This window comes from Pisolithus orientalis (assembly GCF_024613125.1).
Source record: "Pisolithus orientalis strain OTSU chromosome Unknown F5J12scaffold_14, whole genome shotgun sequence".
NCBI lineage: Eukaryota > Fungi > Basidiomycota > Agaricomycetes > Boletales > Pisolithaceae > Pisolithus > Pisolithus orientalis.
This window is the reverse complement of record NW_026260795.1, coordinates 769,130-786,510: the sequence shown is the minus strand read 5'-3', so window position 1 is coordinate 786,510 and position 17,381 is coordinate 769,130. Positions and strand designations below refer to the sequence as shown.

The following is a 17,381-nucleotide window of genomic DNA, read 5'->3' as shown; positions in this document are numbered from 1 at the left end:
TTGCCTCCTATCCGACGGGTGCTTACTGTATCGTGGACAGACTATGATGTAATTCGGGCAACGTAAATACTAGCGTGGAACGACACAAACAAAGTTACAAAAGTAGCGACGTAGTGGCCAAGCCGAAAGGAAGAAAAAACGTGTTCATAGACATACACGGATATCATATGTACTCAATCCTCATCATCAGATTCAACGGCCTTCGACTTTCTTCGCTCGTGATGACGTAGTCTTTTGCTTCTTCGAGGACGAAGCAGGCTTTGACGTTGTTGGGCGCTTCCAGGGAAGTGATTCGTACAATCGTAGGACCAGAAACGTGAAATACGCTAACCTTTCGCTTGCTCTTTGATGCCTGTTCAGGGCTCGTCTTCTTCATCTTCCCCAACCTCCGCAATCTCTTCTGCAAAGTCCTCCCCCGATTCTTCAGACTCATCCTGGAAAAACCGATCTAGTCCTTATTCATCACTTGACATGTAGTCAAACCTACCTTCTTCTTCGTTACCCTCTTCTTTGTGGCAGCCTTCTTTTCCGCAGGGGCCTTTCTTGGTTGCAGCCTTCTTCGGTTTCTCTTCCGAATCAACACCATTTACTGCCTCGGGAAACTTTCTGTAGTGCGGACGATGTCATTACGAGCATGGGCGGATGACAACCAACTTACTTTGGTGCGAGGCCTCCTCGCCGGTGCTTTCTTAGGCTTCTCCTCATCGCCTTCCTCGGCCTCGGTCTTCTTCTTTGCAGGGGCACGCTTCTTCTTGGGCTTCTCACCTTCCGTAGTGTCGCCTGCAGCAGGCTTGCCTGCACTAGGCGGTACATCTGCATCAGCGACTTTGCCTTCTTCAAAGGCACGGCGAAGGCGGTCCTTGTCTTCGTCTCTCAGCTCGTCAAAACCGTCCAATTCTTCGACATCGCCGTCGAGTCGTTCTTTCATGTTGGATATAAGCTTCGATGTGGTACATCCCCAGTGGCGCCACGAACTGAAGTGAATGGAATAGCAAGAGATTAGAAGGGCGGCAGTGACCGAAAGAGTAGTCACGTACTAGTTGGGCATACCCCTGATCTCGACGAGGGAACCCAGGCGCAGTGAGCCCTTCGGGATATCAGTTCCTAGATACAATTTCAGTTCAAGACGACTTTGAAGTGGTTTTTTTTCTACCTGCACAAGGCTTGGGACCTGTATAATACATAACTAGCGTCCATCAGCATCCACGTCATGCAAGGATAAGAAAAAAATGTTGACGGCACCCTTGCATTTTGCACGACCGGACGACGCGTACTCTACACGATAGCCACCCTTCTTAGTGGGTCCCTCGTTGTCAGACATCGTTTAAGAATGTAATTTGAGCAAGAGTTGGGTTGTGGATGGGAGGGAAAGAAATGGGGGGCGGTTCATCTCAACGCGACGCAGTTTTGTTGAACCACCCTGTGCCTTCAAAGTCCGACTTTAGGTACCCTGCAACGCACGGGCCCTCCCGGATCTAGTGCCTAGCCAATGTTGTGCACGACCATGTAGATATTCCATGCAGGGCCTGGTCGACCCCTGTGGGCCATGGTTTATTTGGCCAAACAATCGACGGGGCATCTCAGTAGTTCTCACTGCACGGCATGGCACATGCGACCCCATCAACATACTATCTGATACGTTCTCTCACATGTACTACACTAAATAAAAATCATATCCGTCTAGTAGACGACCATGGTCTTACTATCCCTACATCCTTCACCATCCTGTAGATCAAACGTGTTCACTCCCCCTCCAGAATCACCACTACAACTCGCTCAGAAAGCAAGCACTTTGCACACGGACATGAAAAAACTCACATCACTAGTGGCATTTCGCCCTTCCAACCATCTCCAATGGAAAAGTGGGCGACGTCAAAGTCGTTCCTGCCCAAGATGGTTCCCTGTAGATCATCGGAAGGAGATAGTGCCGGCTCCCAAAGCCGCACGCAGCCTGTAGGGCGTCAGTATGGCAAACCAAACGAAAATCATCCAACGAACCGTCATCACCACCACTCACTATCCCAATCCTTCGTCGGTCTCTGCCCTCTATCCATGCCGCGTGAGCGACGCCACACAAATTGCCACCCCCTTCATCCGAGTCGAAATGTCGGAAGTCGCAAAGTGGACCCTTGGATAGCGCACGTATGTCATAGACATGTAGTCTGTTGTCGCTTCGCGCGATAGCTAAAAGATGACCATCTGATGAAAAAGTTATAACATGTACTACTTCCTCCGGTTCTTCTCCCATGTTGGAACTCGATGGGCGTCTGCAAAAACTTTCGAGTTCCTCTTTTTCATATGCCTTGGGATTACGTCGACGGATATCGTACAGGCGTATTGGATGAGAATTCCCGGCACCAACCGTGGTGAGGACAAGTATGGACCCGTCTGGACTAATAGCGATGGCATCGCCTGCTTCGTTTGCGTCTAGCTCAAATGCGAGACGCTGCTTCTTTGTATCCCAAACACGGTGGTAACTCGTGACGATGTCATTTGGCGCTGGAGGCTCGGACGACGTGAACAATAAGTCTTCTGTTGGCCCTACCCCCCAAGTGGTCGCACCCGTCGCTTGGTCTGTCCCACTGGGTGCGACCCGAAACTGTTTCAGCGAAACGGGATAATCGGTGCTGTCTTCAAAAATATCTTTGGTACGGAAGAGGGAGACCGTGCTAAGGCAATGGTGATCAGCGGCCATCATGTGTTTGCAGAGTTACCTACCCATCCGTGCAAGAGACAGCAAGTAGGGAGTTGTCGCTCTTGTAGAATAGTTCCTCCGGCACAGTCACGGAACGGGACTGCATAAGTGGCATATAAGGTAGTTACAGTGTCGCGCAAAACACACGACTTACGAGTGCGCAGCAGGCTCGGTTCAACCGGACTGGACCCCTCGTCCTCCATAATTTGCCAAACTTTTGCTGAACAATCATGACCTGTTGATAGAAACTGGGAGGAACTGGGCCAGAAAGTGAACGGGAGATATGCGATCTTTTCCTAGTGCAACGCACTTGAATGGATTGAAAGCCACATCATTAACACTGTAATATTTAATCGCGGGACCTGGCACGGCAGCGTAGTTATTAAGCTAGTCCTTTTCCCCAGGTACCACTTGTGCTTACCATGATCGGTAATGCGGGTGTGACAGTGCGCCTGTAACCTATGGACTAATCCTTCATTCAGCTTAGCTCGACATGTTCGAGACTGCGCACTTGCCATGTCCACGGTTATACACCACAAGTGCACCTGTTCTATTACCCGGAGGGGGAGACCTGGTCTTCCGTGTTCACATTTTAGGATTATGCTATTCCACTAGCAGTATTCCATTTTTCGATTACTTACCTTGATCATCCTCGGAATACTCTGCGGTGCCAGCTGATGCAGTTGCACCTACAATAAATTTGCCAGGTGCCTGTATGATACTGGTAAGTTGCTGAAAGAGACTCGAGTGAATATATTGCACGTCATATACAATCAGCGTACCTCCCGATGCCAAATGAGGATGTTCGGATATGAGGCCGAGCTTGTCATACCCGAGGTCGTAGTAAAGCTTTCGTGAACGCGTACAGCCAGAAAGCGGAATATCGCCTTTCCTGCATATTGGGTGAAAAGGCTTTGGGTAGCGCGCTTTCCCACAAACTTTGCTGAACTGGAAGACTATTTGTTCAACGACAAAGACGAACAGCCTCGTACTCACTTGACTCCACCGATCTTTCCTAAAGGGACTGAGTGGCAGTTTGTCGTAGCTGACAACAGAACGAAATTGTGGAACACAGTCATCTAACGATGAGCCCTCTTTGGGAGAATGTAACGGTACGGATTCCGGCGTCAAGTCTTCTGCCTTGTTTCCGCGTGGCAGAGGAGCCCACTAAATCAAAATCATGCGGGGAGTGAGAGGAGGAAATTAAGCATGGGGAACCAAAGCGCACATTCGTTTCGTCAGAAATGTCAAGGGTAGCCATAAAGCTGACACATTCACTGTCAGAGTCAGTCAAGTCTTCATCAGCATCCTCGCAACCCATAAGCGAAGGTGTTGAAAGGTCGAGATCCACATTAGGTATATACGTAGGCACGGAACTTTCGAGTTTTTGCCGCTTGGGATATCTCGTCGTTAAGTACCGTAGTGCGATGATAGGAAGACAAGACAGACCTTGGTGGGTACAGTGCTTTCATCATCTGACAAAATTATGATCGCCTCCTCTCGAATGCACGCTTTCCGCTTCAAATCGGTTCTAGCAGGGGTGTTCAGCGCCGCAACCGTGGTAGCGTTCGCCTGCCTCTTGGAAGAGTAGAAGGCCACGCGTTCCGCAGCACGGCGAACTTGCAACTCCTTTAATCGATCACAGTGAGAATTGGATCCACGGGAACGCAAATGAAGCATACGCGACGAACAGTACGCTGCAACTCTGTCTCACTCTGCGATGGAGTCATGCACACTGTATTGGAACGTGAGGTACTGCTTGATCTGATCAGCCGGACGAGTTAAAGCCGGTGGACGCCTTATGTAGGCCACCGGCACTGTCACTACACTCACGGTACACTCGATTGAGAGGACGAAGTGACCAGGACATTGTCCTCGCCTGAACCAACCAAATCTATGACTTCAACCGGGCGCTTCTTCTTACGAATGCGTGGTGAGGGTGTTCGTTCGATTCGGACAATGTGGCGTACTCCTGTACACACGAGATCTACCTCCTCTATGTCAATTGGTTCGGATTCGGGTTTGCTTTCCATAGTATCAACTTGATGTTCGGGGTAAGAACGAGTGGAGATATGTGTGTAAGGGGAAACGAGCCCCGACAACAGTCTGATCTAGTAATGTTCAAAAGATGCGTGAAAAAAAGAAGTAAGAGGGGAATATGACGTTGATGGCAGGCGTGAAAGTCTACACAACAAACAAGGCGGACTACATACACGACACAACGGCGACCATGACCAAACCTTCTGTAGTAAGTACACCGAACCTCGAAGCCGGTCGTTCTGCAAGCGGACCATAGGAGACTCGCCACAAACCGAAGACACCCTTAACCCTGCGGCAACGTTTGTCGTAGCCACCGGCCTCCATAATTGCAAAGTATATTAACCCAGCGCCAACCAGGTTTGGGTTGTCGTATGGTGGGTTCTCCGCTACTCCCACGTCCTACACAGATCGTACATGTCCCCCTTTAGCGCAGCACCGCGAACAACCAGAAGCACTGATATCAGACAGGTCCGAGCATCACGCCGGGCTACATAGGTTCAGCCGTCATCTGTGTCGGTTGTGAAGCCTGTGTACGTCCGCTACTTGATTTCATTCGAGCTCTCCCCTTTTTGTGTTCCATCAAACGAGATTACCCACAGTCACCTGCCTTTCGCGAACCGTTTTATCTTCGTCTTCGGCGGAGTAGGCGATCATTACATTCAAACATTGACGGTGTGCAGCCAAAACGTGGAATACCCCCGGGTGTTGACAAATCCGCCAATCACATTGCCAGAGACCTGGTCTCTGTTGAAGAAATCGGGCAGAAAATGGGTAGTCAGAGTCGATGAGGAGTTGGCGAACCACGACCGAGATGAATGGCACGTCCAAAAAAACAACTCGTGGAGTTAGGATGAAGTGTCTCTACGTCAGCTCATCACTAGTATCCCGCAGGCAGACCAAAACTCGATCGTTCCCTGTCGACTGTGCATCACCAAGAAAGCCGAGGATCATAATATCCACGCACGACTTTGATTACGTTAAGGTACAAGCAAGCATGGAATACATGCGTTTTTGGTCATCTATAGGGTTTTTTTATCGCTATGATACCGGATGTACACTCCCAGTTTTTATTGCAGAATACGAAGAATCAAGGCGACAATGCGCTTCGTATCCGGTGGCGACCGATGTTCAAGTCTTCGGGCTGTATATGGAGGCGCTAAGCTTGGGAGCATTTCTGTCAGTTCCGACCAATTTCTGCAAGGTCATTCCTTCGGCACTGGAACTCAACTCGGAAGGATGAGATTCCTCAGAACGATCCTTCGAGGTGTCCATCAGGCGTCCTGGTTTAAGGCAACGCTGACGTCCAATGTCTTCTCTTCAAATAGGGAACAGATTTTGGGACACACATAAGCCTGAAGACCCGAATTCTAGGACATCATATCTGGTTAAAATATAGAAATGCTAATTTGTTAGGCCTAGAATTAATACTCGCACCTTTGCGGGAGGGTCACAAAGTCAGTGGGATTTATTTCCTGCGCGGCCTGGTGGTCTAGTAGTATGATTCCTTCTTAGGGTTTCTTAAATGGAGGAGGTCCCGGGTTCAATTCCCGGCCAGGCCCAGCAACTTGCCAGGAATGACTTTTTGATAGGCTTCATCGCAGAATCATTGGTACTAGTACATGTAATTGCAGACTACACTAGAAGTAAAATGGGTCGGTCAACTTGGGAAGTCACATTGAAGTTTCCAATGCCACTAAATGACAATATAATTACAACATTATCATGGTAGGCAACTATTAGATGTCAGTTCTGACCGGTGAAAACAACCTGTCAGCGCTAGCGAGGTCATTACTACCTGACTGGCACCGGTATCGCCGCTTGCATCTGTTGAAGAGTAGCCCCGGTAGGCAGGCATGCCATCCAAGTACATTCAGCGGAAGCTGCCGCGGTGCAATCTAGTGGGCATATCGTCATGTATCATCCATGACTTCTGCTTCGGGCTGCGCGCTTTTCCACCAAGACACAGGGCCTAGTCCCTGTTCTGCTATTGAACACTGGCCGTCCTGATAAGCCCGTAACCTAAGGTATATCAAAGACGCCAGCTTACTGTGATAGTGTACGGTGGCCTGCGTGCCTCTCGCTTAACGGCGACGCCGTCTGTCGCCTTGGGTGGACCGGGTTCGTCATCATAGAACTCGTCTGCTTCCACTCTGACTCGAACAATATCTCCCTGATCAACATACATACGTTCAGCAGTTAGAGATTCTAGTAATTCGTGTGCAGTGGTCGCCTCCGAATCAGGAAGCCAGAAATGGGCCCTTTCGTTCGGGTCGCTATAGGAAGCAGTCAGAGTGGGAGTTGAAGGGACATATCGCTCACGTACAAAGCAGATGGTTGAGGAAGGTATCCAGGAGGTACATAGATATCGTCGAAAAAGCCCACACTTACTGGATCAGAACTAAGTCGGCAACAAGCGGCAACAAAATGCTGCAGACAACGAACATCGAATACCGTCTTCATCAGAAGACTTGACTTTTGCAAGGATGACCTCAGATGCAAATGGTCTGAACACGACCACTGCGAAACTTTACTGTACGGTCGAGTTCAAGATGCTGCAATTTCGTGAATCGAAGGACGAACCTTTGTACCAATGACACCCATCGCCATAACGCACTTTCCCCTCACCAGCCTCAGCAAGGTCGAACAAACAAATACACAGGCCAACATCGTGCAGGACTCTGTTAGCATATTTTTTGTTAATTTCATTAATGAGGGCCTCCTCAGTGTCGACGCCGAAATTCGCGGGTAGGACGGGGATCGTATCCTGAAGTGGTTCACATCAGGCTTTGAATTCAAGTTTCCAATTATAACACGGCCCACTTTGATGGTGGAGAGCACGAACATGTTGGATTAGGTGGCTGGGCGTGCTTCAAGTGGTATTGCGGTGACAGGAGCATTTTGGCCCGCGGATGGTCACGTGCGCGCCAAAGTTTTTGAGTATCCGCGAAAAAATGATCAATGAGAGTACCCGCAACTCCTGCAAGCTCAACGCCCCAACAGAGTGCTAGAGCTCGGGTCGCTTTCGAGAACCTGCACTTCATCTGCAGGCTGGACATTTTGGCCTTCCTCCTAAGACTCCGTTCACACGTAGGATGTCGAGTTCGGTCGTAGAGGCTTCTAAGACACGCTGGCTGCCAGCAAACTCCTGGCTGCACTTTTTCGCTGGGGGGTAAGTACGTTCTCATTCTGCAATTAGTACCTAGTCTCATCCTCCAAGGCTGGGGGGAATGTGCGGTGCAATTGTGACGAGCCCGTTTGATGTCGTGAAAACTCGCTTGCAGTCGAGTCTCTTCCATGAGAAGCATGTCCCTGTTGGTGTCTTTGGCGGAAACGGTGTCGCAGCCCTTTCGCAACGATCTGGAGGACTATTTTGGAATTTTGTTGAGACATGTCATATCCTTCGGTGAGCCATCCTTCCACCACTAATCATCCCCTATTCTGCATGCTTATGCATCCTCCAAACTCCACAACAACGCATGTGCACAATGTCAGCGACATCTACCAATATGAGTCTCCCCGTGCCCTTTTCAAGGGTCTTGGACCGACGCTCGTAGGCGTCATGCCGGCGCGTTCGATCAACTTCTTCACGTATGGCAATGGCAAACAGATCATTGCCAATCACTTCAACAACGGGGAGGAGAACTCGTATGTACATCTTGCGGCTGCGGCGATCGCGGGTATTGTCACTGGAACGGTGACAAATCCAATTTGGGTCGTCAAGACGCGCCTGCAGCTCATCGCAGAACGCCAAAATATGGGCGCCGCCCTTGTAAGCACCGCGCCCCAAGCAAGTTCGACGCGAAAGCCGTTAGGAGGTAGCTATGCAATGATCAGGCAGATCTTCAGAGAGGAGGGTGCCCGTGGGTTCTACAAGGGCCTCAGTGCCAGTTATCTTGGCGTCACGGAGGGAACAATTCAGTGGGTTCTATACGAGCGTTTGAAACGGTTGTCCGCCAGAGCGGAGAACCGAGGGGGTGTCGCTGAGTGGTTTGGCATGTTGGGTAGCGCTGGCACGGCGAAATGTGTTGCAAGTCTAATCACCTACCCTCATGAAGTGCGTCACCGCACCAGATCATTGATGATTGGTATATTGACCGTTAACGAAGGTATTGCGAACACGACTGCGCCAGCCACGTGTGAACGGCATCCTCAAATACACTGGTCTCTGGCAGACCTTCCGGACTGTCATAGCGGAAGAGGGTGCACGGTCCCTTTACGGAGGGTTAAGTGCGCACCTTATGCGTGTTGTTCCCAATGCGGCCGTGATGTATTCTATCTATGAGGGTGTCTTGCGCTGGAGAAACGACTGATCTACGTGACCCTGCCTTCCGACTATTACCCACTTTTCCATTCTCTAATATATAGATTCCGCACGATACTGTGGCCCTCTGGCTACCACCTGTTTATCTGTATCTACACTACTCTACCGCAAACCGCACAATGTGTACAGTACATATTTACCCGCATTCACCACTCTAACAGTGACAACATATAATTCCTCTGAGTCCAGTGCGATGCGCTTACTTAAGTAAAGGAATTGTATTCTCAGCACATGTAGTTCTTCAGAACTGCCCTCCCCAGGCCTCATCAGCAAACCAACCCTACTCTGTAGGATCTGGCAACTCTATAAAACTCATTGCCTTTCTGTACAGAAGGTAAGGAATAGGGATGGTTTGCTGATGCTTCCCGACATGCATCACGAGGTCGTCAGTATCCTCACTGTCCAACTACTCTCAAGCCTACTTCCCATCTATCAGCTCTACAGGGGGGCAGGCATAGCCATGAGATCTTATAAGTACTCGCTCAGGATGGGAATAACGTTGTCATCATTATGGCCTTCATCAAGCGATGGCATCGTGCGAAGCGCGGAGAGGTGGAGTTGAAGACGCCGGCACCGTCTCCCACAAGAAATGGCTGTGCCATCTAGGCGCAGGGACAGCGAAATACTCCATCGAAGTCTCTCCTAGGTGTGAAGCTTTCTCCCGCAAGAGCAGGGTACGATCCCCAGAATCCGGTCCCACTCTTACTCAGAATCCCGTACATGCCTAAAATACCCACACGATCAAGGAGTGTCTGCGAAAAGATCGCACCGGAATTGAAGATCATTAGAGTAGTAGGGAAAGCTTGGCAGGTACGGGTAATTAAACTGATAATAACGATTATGATGCAGGAATGGCAAGAAAACCTCGCTATTGATCTTTCCTGTAACTGGGCCCTGCGAGGCCCTGCGACAGGTAGGAGCCCTAACAACAATTGCATAGAAGTGAGACTGGTATTCCACATACAGTACACTTGCTCATAATTCATAATGTCAGACCAGCAGAACGGGCATCTGGTACTGCAAAAAATTCAATAATGGAAAGGAATAGTTATGCATTATGAGCAAGTGTACTGTAGGTACATAAAAAATAGGGCCACTGGAAGGAAACTGATGTTGCGTGGCGGATGAATATGTCGTTGGCAGAGAAGACTGCAAAAGTTGTCCTCACGGGTCATCGGAGCTTATGTACTAAACTAAGGCTATGATATTATTGACTCAATCAAGTGTTGGAAGCCTCGACATCACTGCCACCCGATGGAGTACGTCCACAGGGCGCTGATGCAACTGTCCCGGTCAGCGTTTTGCCTGGTCTTCGTGACTGGGCAGCTTGGTTGGAGGTGCTACATTTCAGCGGGTCACACGAGCTTCGCTACCGTCTTGATCGATCACGTAAGCACTGTGCTAGTACATATATCCGCCCTTTGCACTGCATGTCAGCCAACGCAATCTGTTCTATGTTTGACTGGCACGGCATGGACCAACACACAGGAATGTTCGACTGCCAAGAGAAGTAGATCCGACTTGTAGGTTTAGAGTCTTGCCGAGAACGGCGGGATTCGAAGTCGTGCCCCTCGAGGTACGTTAGACTTTGTTCTGTCGGCTTGCGTGCAGTACCAGTAGGTGGGCAATATTAACGCCCCGTCGGTGGGTGTCAGTCTGCTGTCGCGAACTCAACCGGAATGTAAAAAATTCTTCTACCGTTGATCTGCTTACCTGCAGTGGCAGAGTCGGACACAAGAAGGGCTATAATGATGGTTATGGTGATGTGATCCCGTATGAGTGTCCGGAGAATTCCCTTTGGGCGTTTAACTACTTGCTGTATTGATTTCTAAGATGCCTATTCCCATGGTATGTATGCCATACTCTCACACTCACTTTCGTTGGAAGTTTGTTCTACATAACTAACTTCCCAGACCGCTATCCCCTTGTTCTGTGTCCATGCCCCCGCCCATCCAGGTTCTTAATAGCATAAATGGAAATGGGAGTCTTGCGCACAGCCCACGGAAGACAACTCGAGCAACGACACGTCCAAACGTCCGCCATGGTATGCCGTACTTTTGACACTGCCCTTCGTTTGGAGTTTGTTCTACATAACTACCGTCCCAGACATCTTCATCCCCTTATTCTACACCCATGCCCCCGCCAACCGAGGTTGCTAACACCAACGGGAATGGGATTCTCGTGCACGGTCCACGAAGACAACTCGAGCAACGACACGTCCAAATGTATTTTTTGTGAGCACGCTTAGGCCTATGATGAGTCTAACTTGCATTCTCAGGATAGCCGTGAGTTCACCGTCGTGTGAGATCCCGGATGTTGTCCACTCATTCAACATGACGCCTTCGACTTGATGGTTGCTAGGTTGCTGGGACTATCGGAACGGCTTTATTCCTTGGCTCCGGTCAGGCAATCAGTGGTGGTGGACCCGTCGGAGCTCTTCTCGCGTACGCTTTCGTTGGTTCGGTCGCATACGCGTGCGTATATGGTTATTATTGTTGTATTACATGGGTTATCACTAACACATGATAGTTCCCTTAGCTCTGTAGGAGAAATGACGTCGTTGGCCCCCGTCGCAGGTTCCTTCGCTCACTATGGCAAGTATGCTTCCTCCTAAATTCCATTCTCAAGATTTTGATGGTGTACACACTAGCGCATCGGTGGGTTGATGAGGCTACCGGCTTCGCCGTAAGTCGTATATCTTGCCTCGTCTGGAAGACTACCTGATCTAATCATCTAGGTTGGATGGGTGAGCCGAATCAGTGGAATGTCCCGTTACTCGTTCTTAATTATTTACAGATTTATTTCTTCGTAAGCTTCGCTTTCCTCACTCCTACTACCAGTAATTTATCGACCTCGACGTTCTATATTTCGTAGACAAATGCGTTCGTCTCCTTATAGTATTGTCAGATGTGCTAAATACTGACGATTGTTTCATAGTGTGACCATACCTGCTGAGATTGCCGGTGCCCAACTTCTTCTATCGCAGTGGACCGTGAGTTGATGATACACTACATGCCTCACGAACCTCAATCGGTTGATTGGCTACACAGGAAAACACTAAGCCATACATCGTGTTAATACTGGGTGTTACTTGTCTGGTTAACATATTCGGTGTTAGGTGAGTCTTGACTGTTGCTAGTTCAGTGCTGCCTTAATACTGCCGGATAGATATTTTGGGGAAGGTGTGTCTCTTCCGTGACATCCGAAGGAGTAATCCAAATTATGATTCAGTTGAATTCTGGTTCAGTATTGCGAAGTGTAGGTTGTATCTCTAGTCCTGGATGCCACGCATTAATCAACATCCCAGTGACCTTAATCGCCATCCTGATATTGATAAGCATTGTTATTGATCTTGGTGGTGCTCCAGAGCATAGAAGACTAGGATTCCAGGTTTGTCTCCCGATGTTGCCGGTAAATCGAATACAAACATTTGATTGCCTACAGTACTGGAAAGACCCAGGTCCGTTCACAGCGAACGTACTCCCCGGGTACAAATTCCTAGGTATTATATCTGCTGTTATACAGGCCGCAGCAGCCTTTCAAGGAATCGAAATCTCCGCAATGTAAGGCCGGTGATTCTCAGGCTCATGCTATAGACAGTGACGCCATTCGCAGCGCCGCGTCAGAAACAATAAGTCCCCGTCGAAATGTCGCTAGAGCTATGAAGAGGGTTTTTATCCGCATAGGCATCTTCTACGTTCGTGGCATCCCCCCCTTTTTTCATTAAACTTGGGTCCATTAGTCTTGTTAGATTGCTGGTGTTTTTGCTGCTGGTTTGGATTGTAGGAAGCACTGATCCAGGATTATTGCAACGTGTGTTGATACCGTAACGTGCATCTTTGACTCTGTATTCTAACATATAATACAGCTCCGGGGAACATCACCCAGTCAAACAGCACAGTACAGGCACACAGTCAACGCGTCTCCGTTCGTCATCGGAATGCGGAATGCAGGGATTCAAGCGTGAGAAAACCACTTCAATTCTTACAACTAAACTCATCCTCTTCTTAGGTTCCGTGATTTCTGTCGTTAATGCCGGTGTGCTCAGTAGTGCGGTCTCTGCTGGGAATTCATTTATGTTCTCTGCTTCTCGCATCCTATATGGGCTCGCCCTTCGTGGTCAAGCACCGGCGTGTTTGGCAAAACTCAACACCCATACGGGGACTTCCATACCTGCTGTACTATTCACGGTTGGTTAAATTCTTGCCTCGGACAGACTTGCGATAGTGATGGAATTAGGCAGCCTTTGGCTTGTTAGCATTCATGGATTTCAAGAACGAGACCTTTCAGTCAGTACTGTGTGCAACTTATTGGAGGGTTGTTGACTTCGGTTCTTAGGTGGTTTTATAATATGGCAGCAGTCGGGCAGCTGATCACATGGAGTGTGATAAACTTCACATATCTTCGCTTTTGTTGGTATCTTTCCCAGCGGTGCTTGATCTTCTCATTCATTTTGCAAAAGACAGGGGCATGGCAGTACAAAAATTTCCCAGAGAGCATTTGGAATATTGGAATAGATTCCAAGTGAGTGACTGCCAATGTTCCATTTTGTATGCACGCTCATCCAAAGCCCATCTAGCCATGGCTCGCTATGTGGGGATTGTTTTGGTGTATCGTTTTCCTTCTTCTTAGTGGTTACCCCGTCTTCCTGCACTTCTACCAGGCAGACCAGCCATTCATCACTAGCTGTCAGTCAAGTTGGCTTTTGAGCAATTGTTGCATTCTTACCCGAGTTTAGATCTGATCCCACCTATCTTCCTCCTTGGTCTCATCGGCTGGAGACATTTGTATCAAACTCAGATGATTTCAGCGGCTGAAATGGATTTTGTAAACGTGAGTACATTCGCGACACGTGCACCAGTAGCCATAGACATGATGATCTGGATCGTTGGATGCAGAATATACCCTCAAAGGACGAAACTGAAGTTCCCGAGGAAGTGCCTAGCGGCTTCTGGGCGAGGCTTGCTTATCGTCTCGTCTGAGCTGTGCGCTAAAGCCCCCTCCCGATGGAAAGTTTGTGTAGTATGGAATGCAACCAAACCGAATGGACAAGATACAGATGTAGCTATTCCTCACCCGCCTTTTTTGTACACCAGGAATCAAATTAACATGTAATAAATGAAGATACTAGATCACTGTTAACATTCGAGCTCGTAGGCATCGCACGTACCCCCTCCATCAAAAGGACACTTTCTAAACTTCCCCTGCACCCACACCCGATACATTTTTAGTTGGCGTTTTCGATTCACCAATAAACGTCTGTCTACTCCAAGTTGTTCGATGATAAATGGGGGACGGGGCGGATGCGGCCTGAGGAGGCTGGGGTGAATTACCACTTCAGGTAGTGGGGAATGGCCTCCAGATATCTGATCATCACGACTTCCCGAGTACGGTGATAAGGTTAGGGGGTCATCACATGAACCGTCCTGAGCTTCTTCAACTGTCTCCAATGTATTACTGGTTTTCTGGGCTGAGGTAGGTCGTGCATCCGTAAATATCAAAGCCAGTTCATCTGTAAACGGTGAAGTTAACCACAACACGAGAAAACAATCGTGAAACTACCGCCTACCAAGTTCAAAGAAGTAGACCCTCGTTTTGTCTCCACGGATGTAGAAGTTATCCTCCAGTAGTCTCCCCGACTTGAAACGTAATTGAGTGAGATCATACCGACCATAATCCCGTAACAAGATAATGCCGCCTGGTTTCAGCATCTATAGAAATAATAGACTCGTCAGCCATAAGGCAAACATCGTGAAGTAGATGGGCAAACCCGGTGTATATTGGAAACGGCTCTTTCCCACTCGTCGGGATGCAGAGCACTGAGGACAAAAACCAGTACCACGATGTCCACTGACTCGGGTGTTACTCCAAGCGGAAGGCTATTCTCACATGAGAGGTCCCACACTGCAGCTTGTATGGATCCGACAGGCGGATCACGATACAAACTGTTCGCCTAAATTTAACAAGTAAAAACCCTGCCATGAGATAGAACACCAGTGAACGGACCTGGACCAACTTCACGGCGTGTGATGAATAGTCGAATGCACGTATCGCGAGTTTAGGGTTTTTATTCGCCAAAAGGAGAGGAAATGCGGTGTTACCCGCACCTTTTCCGGGCCAAAAGTGAGAGTCTATTCTTTTGAAAACATCCCTGTGGAACTCACCACAGCCTATTTCACAGATCGTGATGTCTCCTGCATCTGGCTGAGCAGCTGCTAGTAAGTCGGGAAATTCCAAGTGCAGCCTGGGCGGATCAATCTTCCGTGCATGTAAACCAAGGCTCGAACAGACCATTTTCTATCCCGGAAGAAATTGTCGGCATTTGTTTTGTAAAAGTTATCCCTTCCGCACGGATATCAGCATGCGCGCAGCGCACCCGGACCGGACTACGTACCAATACTTTGCAGGCTTGGCGTTGTACTTCTCTTTTTCAGGCTCGGGTACTGGTGCAACACGTTGTCTCGCTAGTGATGCAGATATGGTCTCAGCCTGATCATTGGGAGGTGGAACATGGTCCCAGGCGTTCTGAGTCCATACGTCAGACTGTTCTGTGAGAAATCTGAACGACTGGATATCAACGTACTTCCCAGTCGTCATTGGATCTGTACTTACCTCGAACCAAATGGTGGTTTCTCAGCAGCAATGTCATGTACTGATGAAGTCAATTTTGGGATCCGTTCAGATGTTTCGATGGTGGTTTCGTGGTTCTGATCCTCAAGCATCGGCGATCGACAACACGATGGTCCAATATCTTGTGTACTCATGTAGTCCATACAGACCAAGTGCATGAAGATCGCAACCAGCAGTATGCTATCACCTCCATAAATAGGGAGTCCACTGATACTATCCCACACTTTTCGGGGTCCCAGCAGGCGGTGGTCACACTCCTGGACAATGGGAAGGTCATAATGATGACCGTACTGCAACAAATAGCACAGCATATAGACTTAAAGTATGAATTTTGCTGTAGCTAAATTTTGGCTTGTTCGAAATCCACGTGTAGTGGTGCTACTGTTGATGGTTCTTTCAACGGCGCTGCTCTGTCCAGTGCTACCGGTGAGCCGGGGTCTCCGCAGTGGCCGAGCGCTGTGCTAGCGGTAGGCGTGCGGTGGACAGGTCCGCTTGGCCTGCTTCGCTACATCCAAGTGTTCGATTCTGTCGGTTGTGTCAGAGCTCGATTTTAACGTTGCCGAGATCCTGATACTCTACTAGCATCAAGTTCCCCAACGGCTTGTGATATATAGGCCACCTATTCTGCCTCTCACCCCCGGAAGGGCGGCATCGATCAACCCTTTGAAAGCAGCGAGTGAACGGTTGTCATGTCCACGCTTCAGCCTCTAGCACGATCGCCTGCACCTGGAGATGACGATCTCCAGCATCTGTACGACGAAGTGTGGCGGATCTTTGACGAGGAGGCTTCTGAAACGGAGCGGTCGCCTGTGGCAGCGGTAACAACCTCCAATGTCCGAGAATCATTCAACAATAATGCACGCGTCGACGTTGACGCCCTTGGGCAACCCATGTCGAGCCTGAGGGCTGTGACTGCTTCCCCGCGTCCCCCACGTACGTTTTCTGGCTTGCTCTTCGATACACTTGCATTGATATATGTGCCCAAGTCCCTCCCGCGCCACCAGCCCTCCCCGCTGAATTGCGCGCAATTCCAGACTCTACTTTGTCCCCCACAACTCAGAAGAGACTAAGGCCATTGCCTTTACCTCCTGGCGCGGGGCTGCCATCGACAACTGGCTGCGTAGACTCTCGTAACAGTATCACTCCTCCCATTCCAAGTGCTTCGAGATCGGCAACCACGGGAGTCGAGGGGTATGTCTAGGTTCTAACGAAGTGAGATCTCTGTCTGACATTTCTGGTCGCAGGAGGCGTCAGTTGCCCCAAGCGCCGGGCGCCCAACCAAATGGTTACCATAGCAGTCATCCCTCCATAGGTTCCGCCACTTCACCGACAGTATCTATCGGCAGGATGCCTGCTGCGAGCTCCCCTCTGGACGCTTTTCCAAATCTTAATAAACCAGTTCCAGCTGTGCCCATGCTTGCCAACGGACAGGCACACAACATAGAAGGGTATGGCTTGCAACTTCCTGAATGTATTCCAGATCACGGATCAAGGAAACCATTCGTGCGTCCTCCTGGTGCTTCGCCCCCCATGATACCGGGTCATAGCACTTCTTATGACGAGTCCTTGTTGCTTGATATGTACGCTGAGGAGCCTCAAAAGGCACCACTGGGACACCGCCAGCGCGACGTAGAACAAGTGCAGCTTTCAGAGAATTTTCCTTCGCAAACCAACATACGATATCATGCAAATGGC

General features: G+C 49.3%; 6 protein-coding genes and 1 non-coding gene across 7 annotated transcripts; 3 read left to right on the top strand and 4 right to left on the bottom strand.

The window, feature by feature from the left end:
* Positions 1–25: 25 nt before the first annotated feature.
* F5J12DRAFT_832361 (uncharacterized protein) lies at positions 26–1,542 on the bottom strand. Its single transcript, XM_051745775.1, has 9 exons — positions 1,243–1,542; positions 1,154–1,171; positions 1,038–1,104; positions 659–974; positions 582–602; positions 488–538; positions 387–434; positions 208–276; positions 26–179 (listed from the first exon to the last, which is right to left on the bottom strand). The coding sequence occupies exons 1-9, from the start codon at positions 1,319–1,321 to the stop codon at positions 174–176; spliced, it is 675 nt and encodes a 224-aa protein (XP_051600056.1). The 5' UTR covers positions 1,322–1,542; the 3' UTR covers positions 26–173.
* F5J12DRAFT_832356 (WD40-repeat-containing domain protein) lies at positions 1,498–4,845 on the bottom strand. The gene is made up of 14 exons (XM_051745774.1): positions 4,529–4,845; positions 4,378–4,450; positions 4,145–4,324; positions 3,924–4,088; positions 3,692–3,862; positions 3,467–3,643; positions 3,333–3,427; positions 3,211–3,266; positions 3,117–3,161; positions 3,006–3,057; positions 2,839–2,953; positions 2,719–2,795; positions 1,999–2,669; positions 1,498–1,951 (listed from the first exon to the last, which is right to left on the bottom strand). Exons 1-14 carry the CDS (start codon positions 4,726–4,728, stop codon positions 1,815–1,817), a joined length of 2,214 nt encoding a protein of 737 aa, XP_051600055.1. The 5' UTR covers positions 4,729–4,845; the 3' UTR covers positions 1,498–1,814.
* A 1,368-nt stretch (positions 4,846–6,213) lies between these two features.
* F5J12DRAFT_t114 lies at positions 6,214–6,294 on the top strand. Its single transcript has one exon. It is a non-coding gene; the product is annotated as a tRNA-Pro (tRNA).
* Positions 6,295–6,323: 29 nt separating this feature from the next.
* F5J12DRAFT_832344 (RNA polymerase Rpb7) lies at positions 6,324–7,631 on the bottom strand. The gene is made up of 7 exons (XM_051745773.1): positions 7,556–7,631; positions 7,316–7,499; positions 7,246–7,265; positions 7,178–7,223; positions 7,118–7,122; positions 6,783–7,049; positions 6,324–6,729 (listed from the first exon to the last, which is right to left on the bottom strand). The coding sequence occupies exons 1-7, from the start codon at positions 7,577–7,579 to the stop codon at positions 6,646–6,648; spliced, it is 630 nt and encodes a 209-aa protein (XP_051600054.1). The 5' UTR covers positions 7,580–7,631; the 3' UTR covers positions 6,324–6,645.
* Positions 7,632–7,661: 30 nt separating this feature from the next.
* On the top strand, positions 7,662–9,240 carry F5J12DRAFT_768936 (mitochondrial carrier protein RIM2). Its single transcript, XM_051742226.1, has 4 exons — positions 7,662–7,904; positions 7,953–8,138; positions 8,228–8,789; positions 8,842–9,240. The coding sequence occupies exons 1-4, from the start codon at positions 7,828–7,830 to the stop codon at positions 9,043–9,045; spliced, it is 1,029 nt and encodes a 342-aa protein (XP_051600053.1). The 5' UTR covers positions 7,662–7,827; the 3' UTR covers positions 9,046–9,240.
* Positions 9,241–11,189: 1,949 nt separating this feature from the next.
* Positions 11,190–14,038, top strand: F5J12DRAFT_892863 (amino acid permease-domain-containing protein; the record flags this gene model as incomplete). Its single annotated transcript, XM_051747606.1, has 20 exons — positions 11,190–11,281; positions 11,335–11,341; positions 11,418–11,530; positions 11,603–11,741; positions 11,794–11,802; positions 11,853–11,864; positions 11,931–11,938; positions 11,994–12,048; positions 12,107–12,174; positions 12,225–12,238; positions 12,288–12,314; positions 12,364–12,446; positions 12,501–12,619; positions 12,925–13,019; positions 13,068–13,246; positions 13,296–13,345; positions 13,418–13,580; positions 13,636–13,744; positions 13,795–13,889; positions 13,955–14,038. 20 exons carry the CDS (start codon positions 11,190–11,192, stop codon positions 14,036–14,038), a joined length of 1,521 nt encoding a protein of 506 aa, XP_051600052.1.
* A 156-nt stretch (positions 14,039–14,194) lies between these two features.
* On the bottom strand, positions 14,195–15,778 carry F5J12DRAFT_720990 (S-adenosyl-L-methionine-dependent methyltransferase; the record flags this gene model as incomplete). Its single annotated transcript, XM_051741276.1, has 8 exons — positions 14,195–14,568; positions 14,626–14,767; positions 14,827–15,009; positions 15,063–15,163; positions 15,221–15,300; positions 15,348–15,398; positions 15,451–15,615; positions 15,669–15,778. 8 exons carry the CDS (start codon positions 15,776–15,778, stop codon positions 14,195–14,197), a joined length of 1,206 nt encoding a protein of 401 aa, XP_051600051.1.
* Between the last annotated feature and the right edge of the window lie 1,603 nt (positions 15,779–17,381).

Excerpts from the sequence above, each read along its gene's own strand:
- F5J12DRAFT_832361 (XM_051745775.1), bottom strand. The coding sequence starts at position 1,321 with ATGTCTGACAACGAGGGACCCACTAAGAAGGGTGGCTATCGTGTAGAG. Across the intron at positions 603-658 it reads CGAGGAGGCCTCGCACCAAA|TTTCCCGAGGCAGTAAATGG; the intron begins GTAAGTTGGTTG and ends CACTACAGAAAG. Across the intron at positions 277-386 it reads TTGCAGAAGAGATTGCGGAG|CGCCCAACAACGTCAAAGCC; the intron begins GTTGGGGAAGAT and ends CTTCCCTGGAAG.
- F5J12DRAFT_832356 (XM_051745774.1), bottom strand. The coding sequence starts at position 4,728 with ATGGAAAGCAAACCCGAATCCGAACCAATTGACATAGAGGAGGTAGAT. Across the intron at positions 3,863-3,923 it reads ACATTTCTGACGAAACGAAT|TGGGCTCCTCTGCCACGCGG; the intron begins GTGCGCTTTGGT and ends ATTTTGATTTAG. Across the intron at positions 3,162-3,210 it reads GGTGTATAACCGTGGACATG|TCCATAGGTTACAGGCGCAC; the intron begins GCAAGTGCGCAG and ends ATGAAGGATTAG.
- F5J12DRAFT_832344 (XM_051745773.1), bottom strand. The coding sequence starts at position 7,579 with ATGTTCGTGCTCTCCACCATCAAA. Across the intron at positions 7,500-7,555 it reads TCGTGCTCTCCACCATCAAA|GATACGATCCCCGTCCTACC; the intron begins GTGGGCCGTGTT and ends GAACCACTTCAG. Across the intron at positions 7,266-7,315 it reads TGGGTGTCATTGGTACAAAG|TAAAGTTTCGCAGTGGTCGT; the intron begins GTTCGTCCTTCG and ends TCGACCGTACAG.
- F5J12DRAFT_768936 (XM_051742226.1), top strand. The coding sequence starts at position 7,828 with ATGTCGAGTTCGGTCGTAGAGGCTTCTAAGACACGCTGGCTGCCAGCA. Across the intron at positions 8,139-8,227 it reads GAGACATGTCATATCCTTCG|CGACATCTACCAATATGAGT; the intron begins GTGAGCCATCCT and ends GCACAATGTCAG. Across the intron at positions 8,790-8,841 it reads TAATCACCTACCCTCATGAA|GTATTGCGAACACGACTGCG; the intron begins GTGCGTCACCGC and ends CCGTTAACGAAG.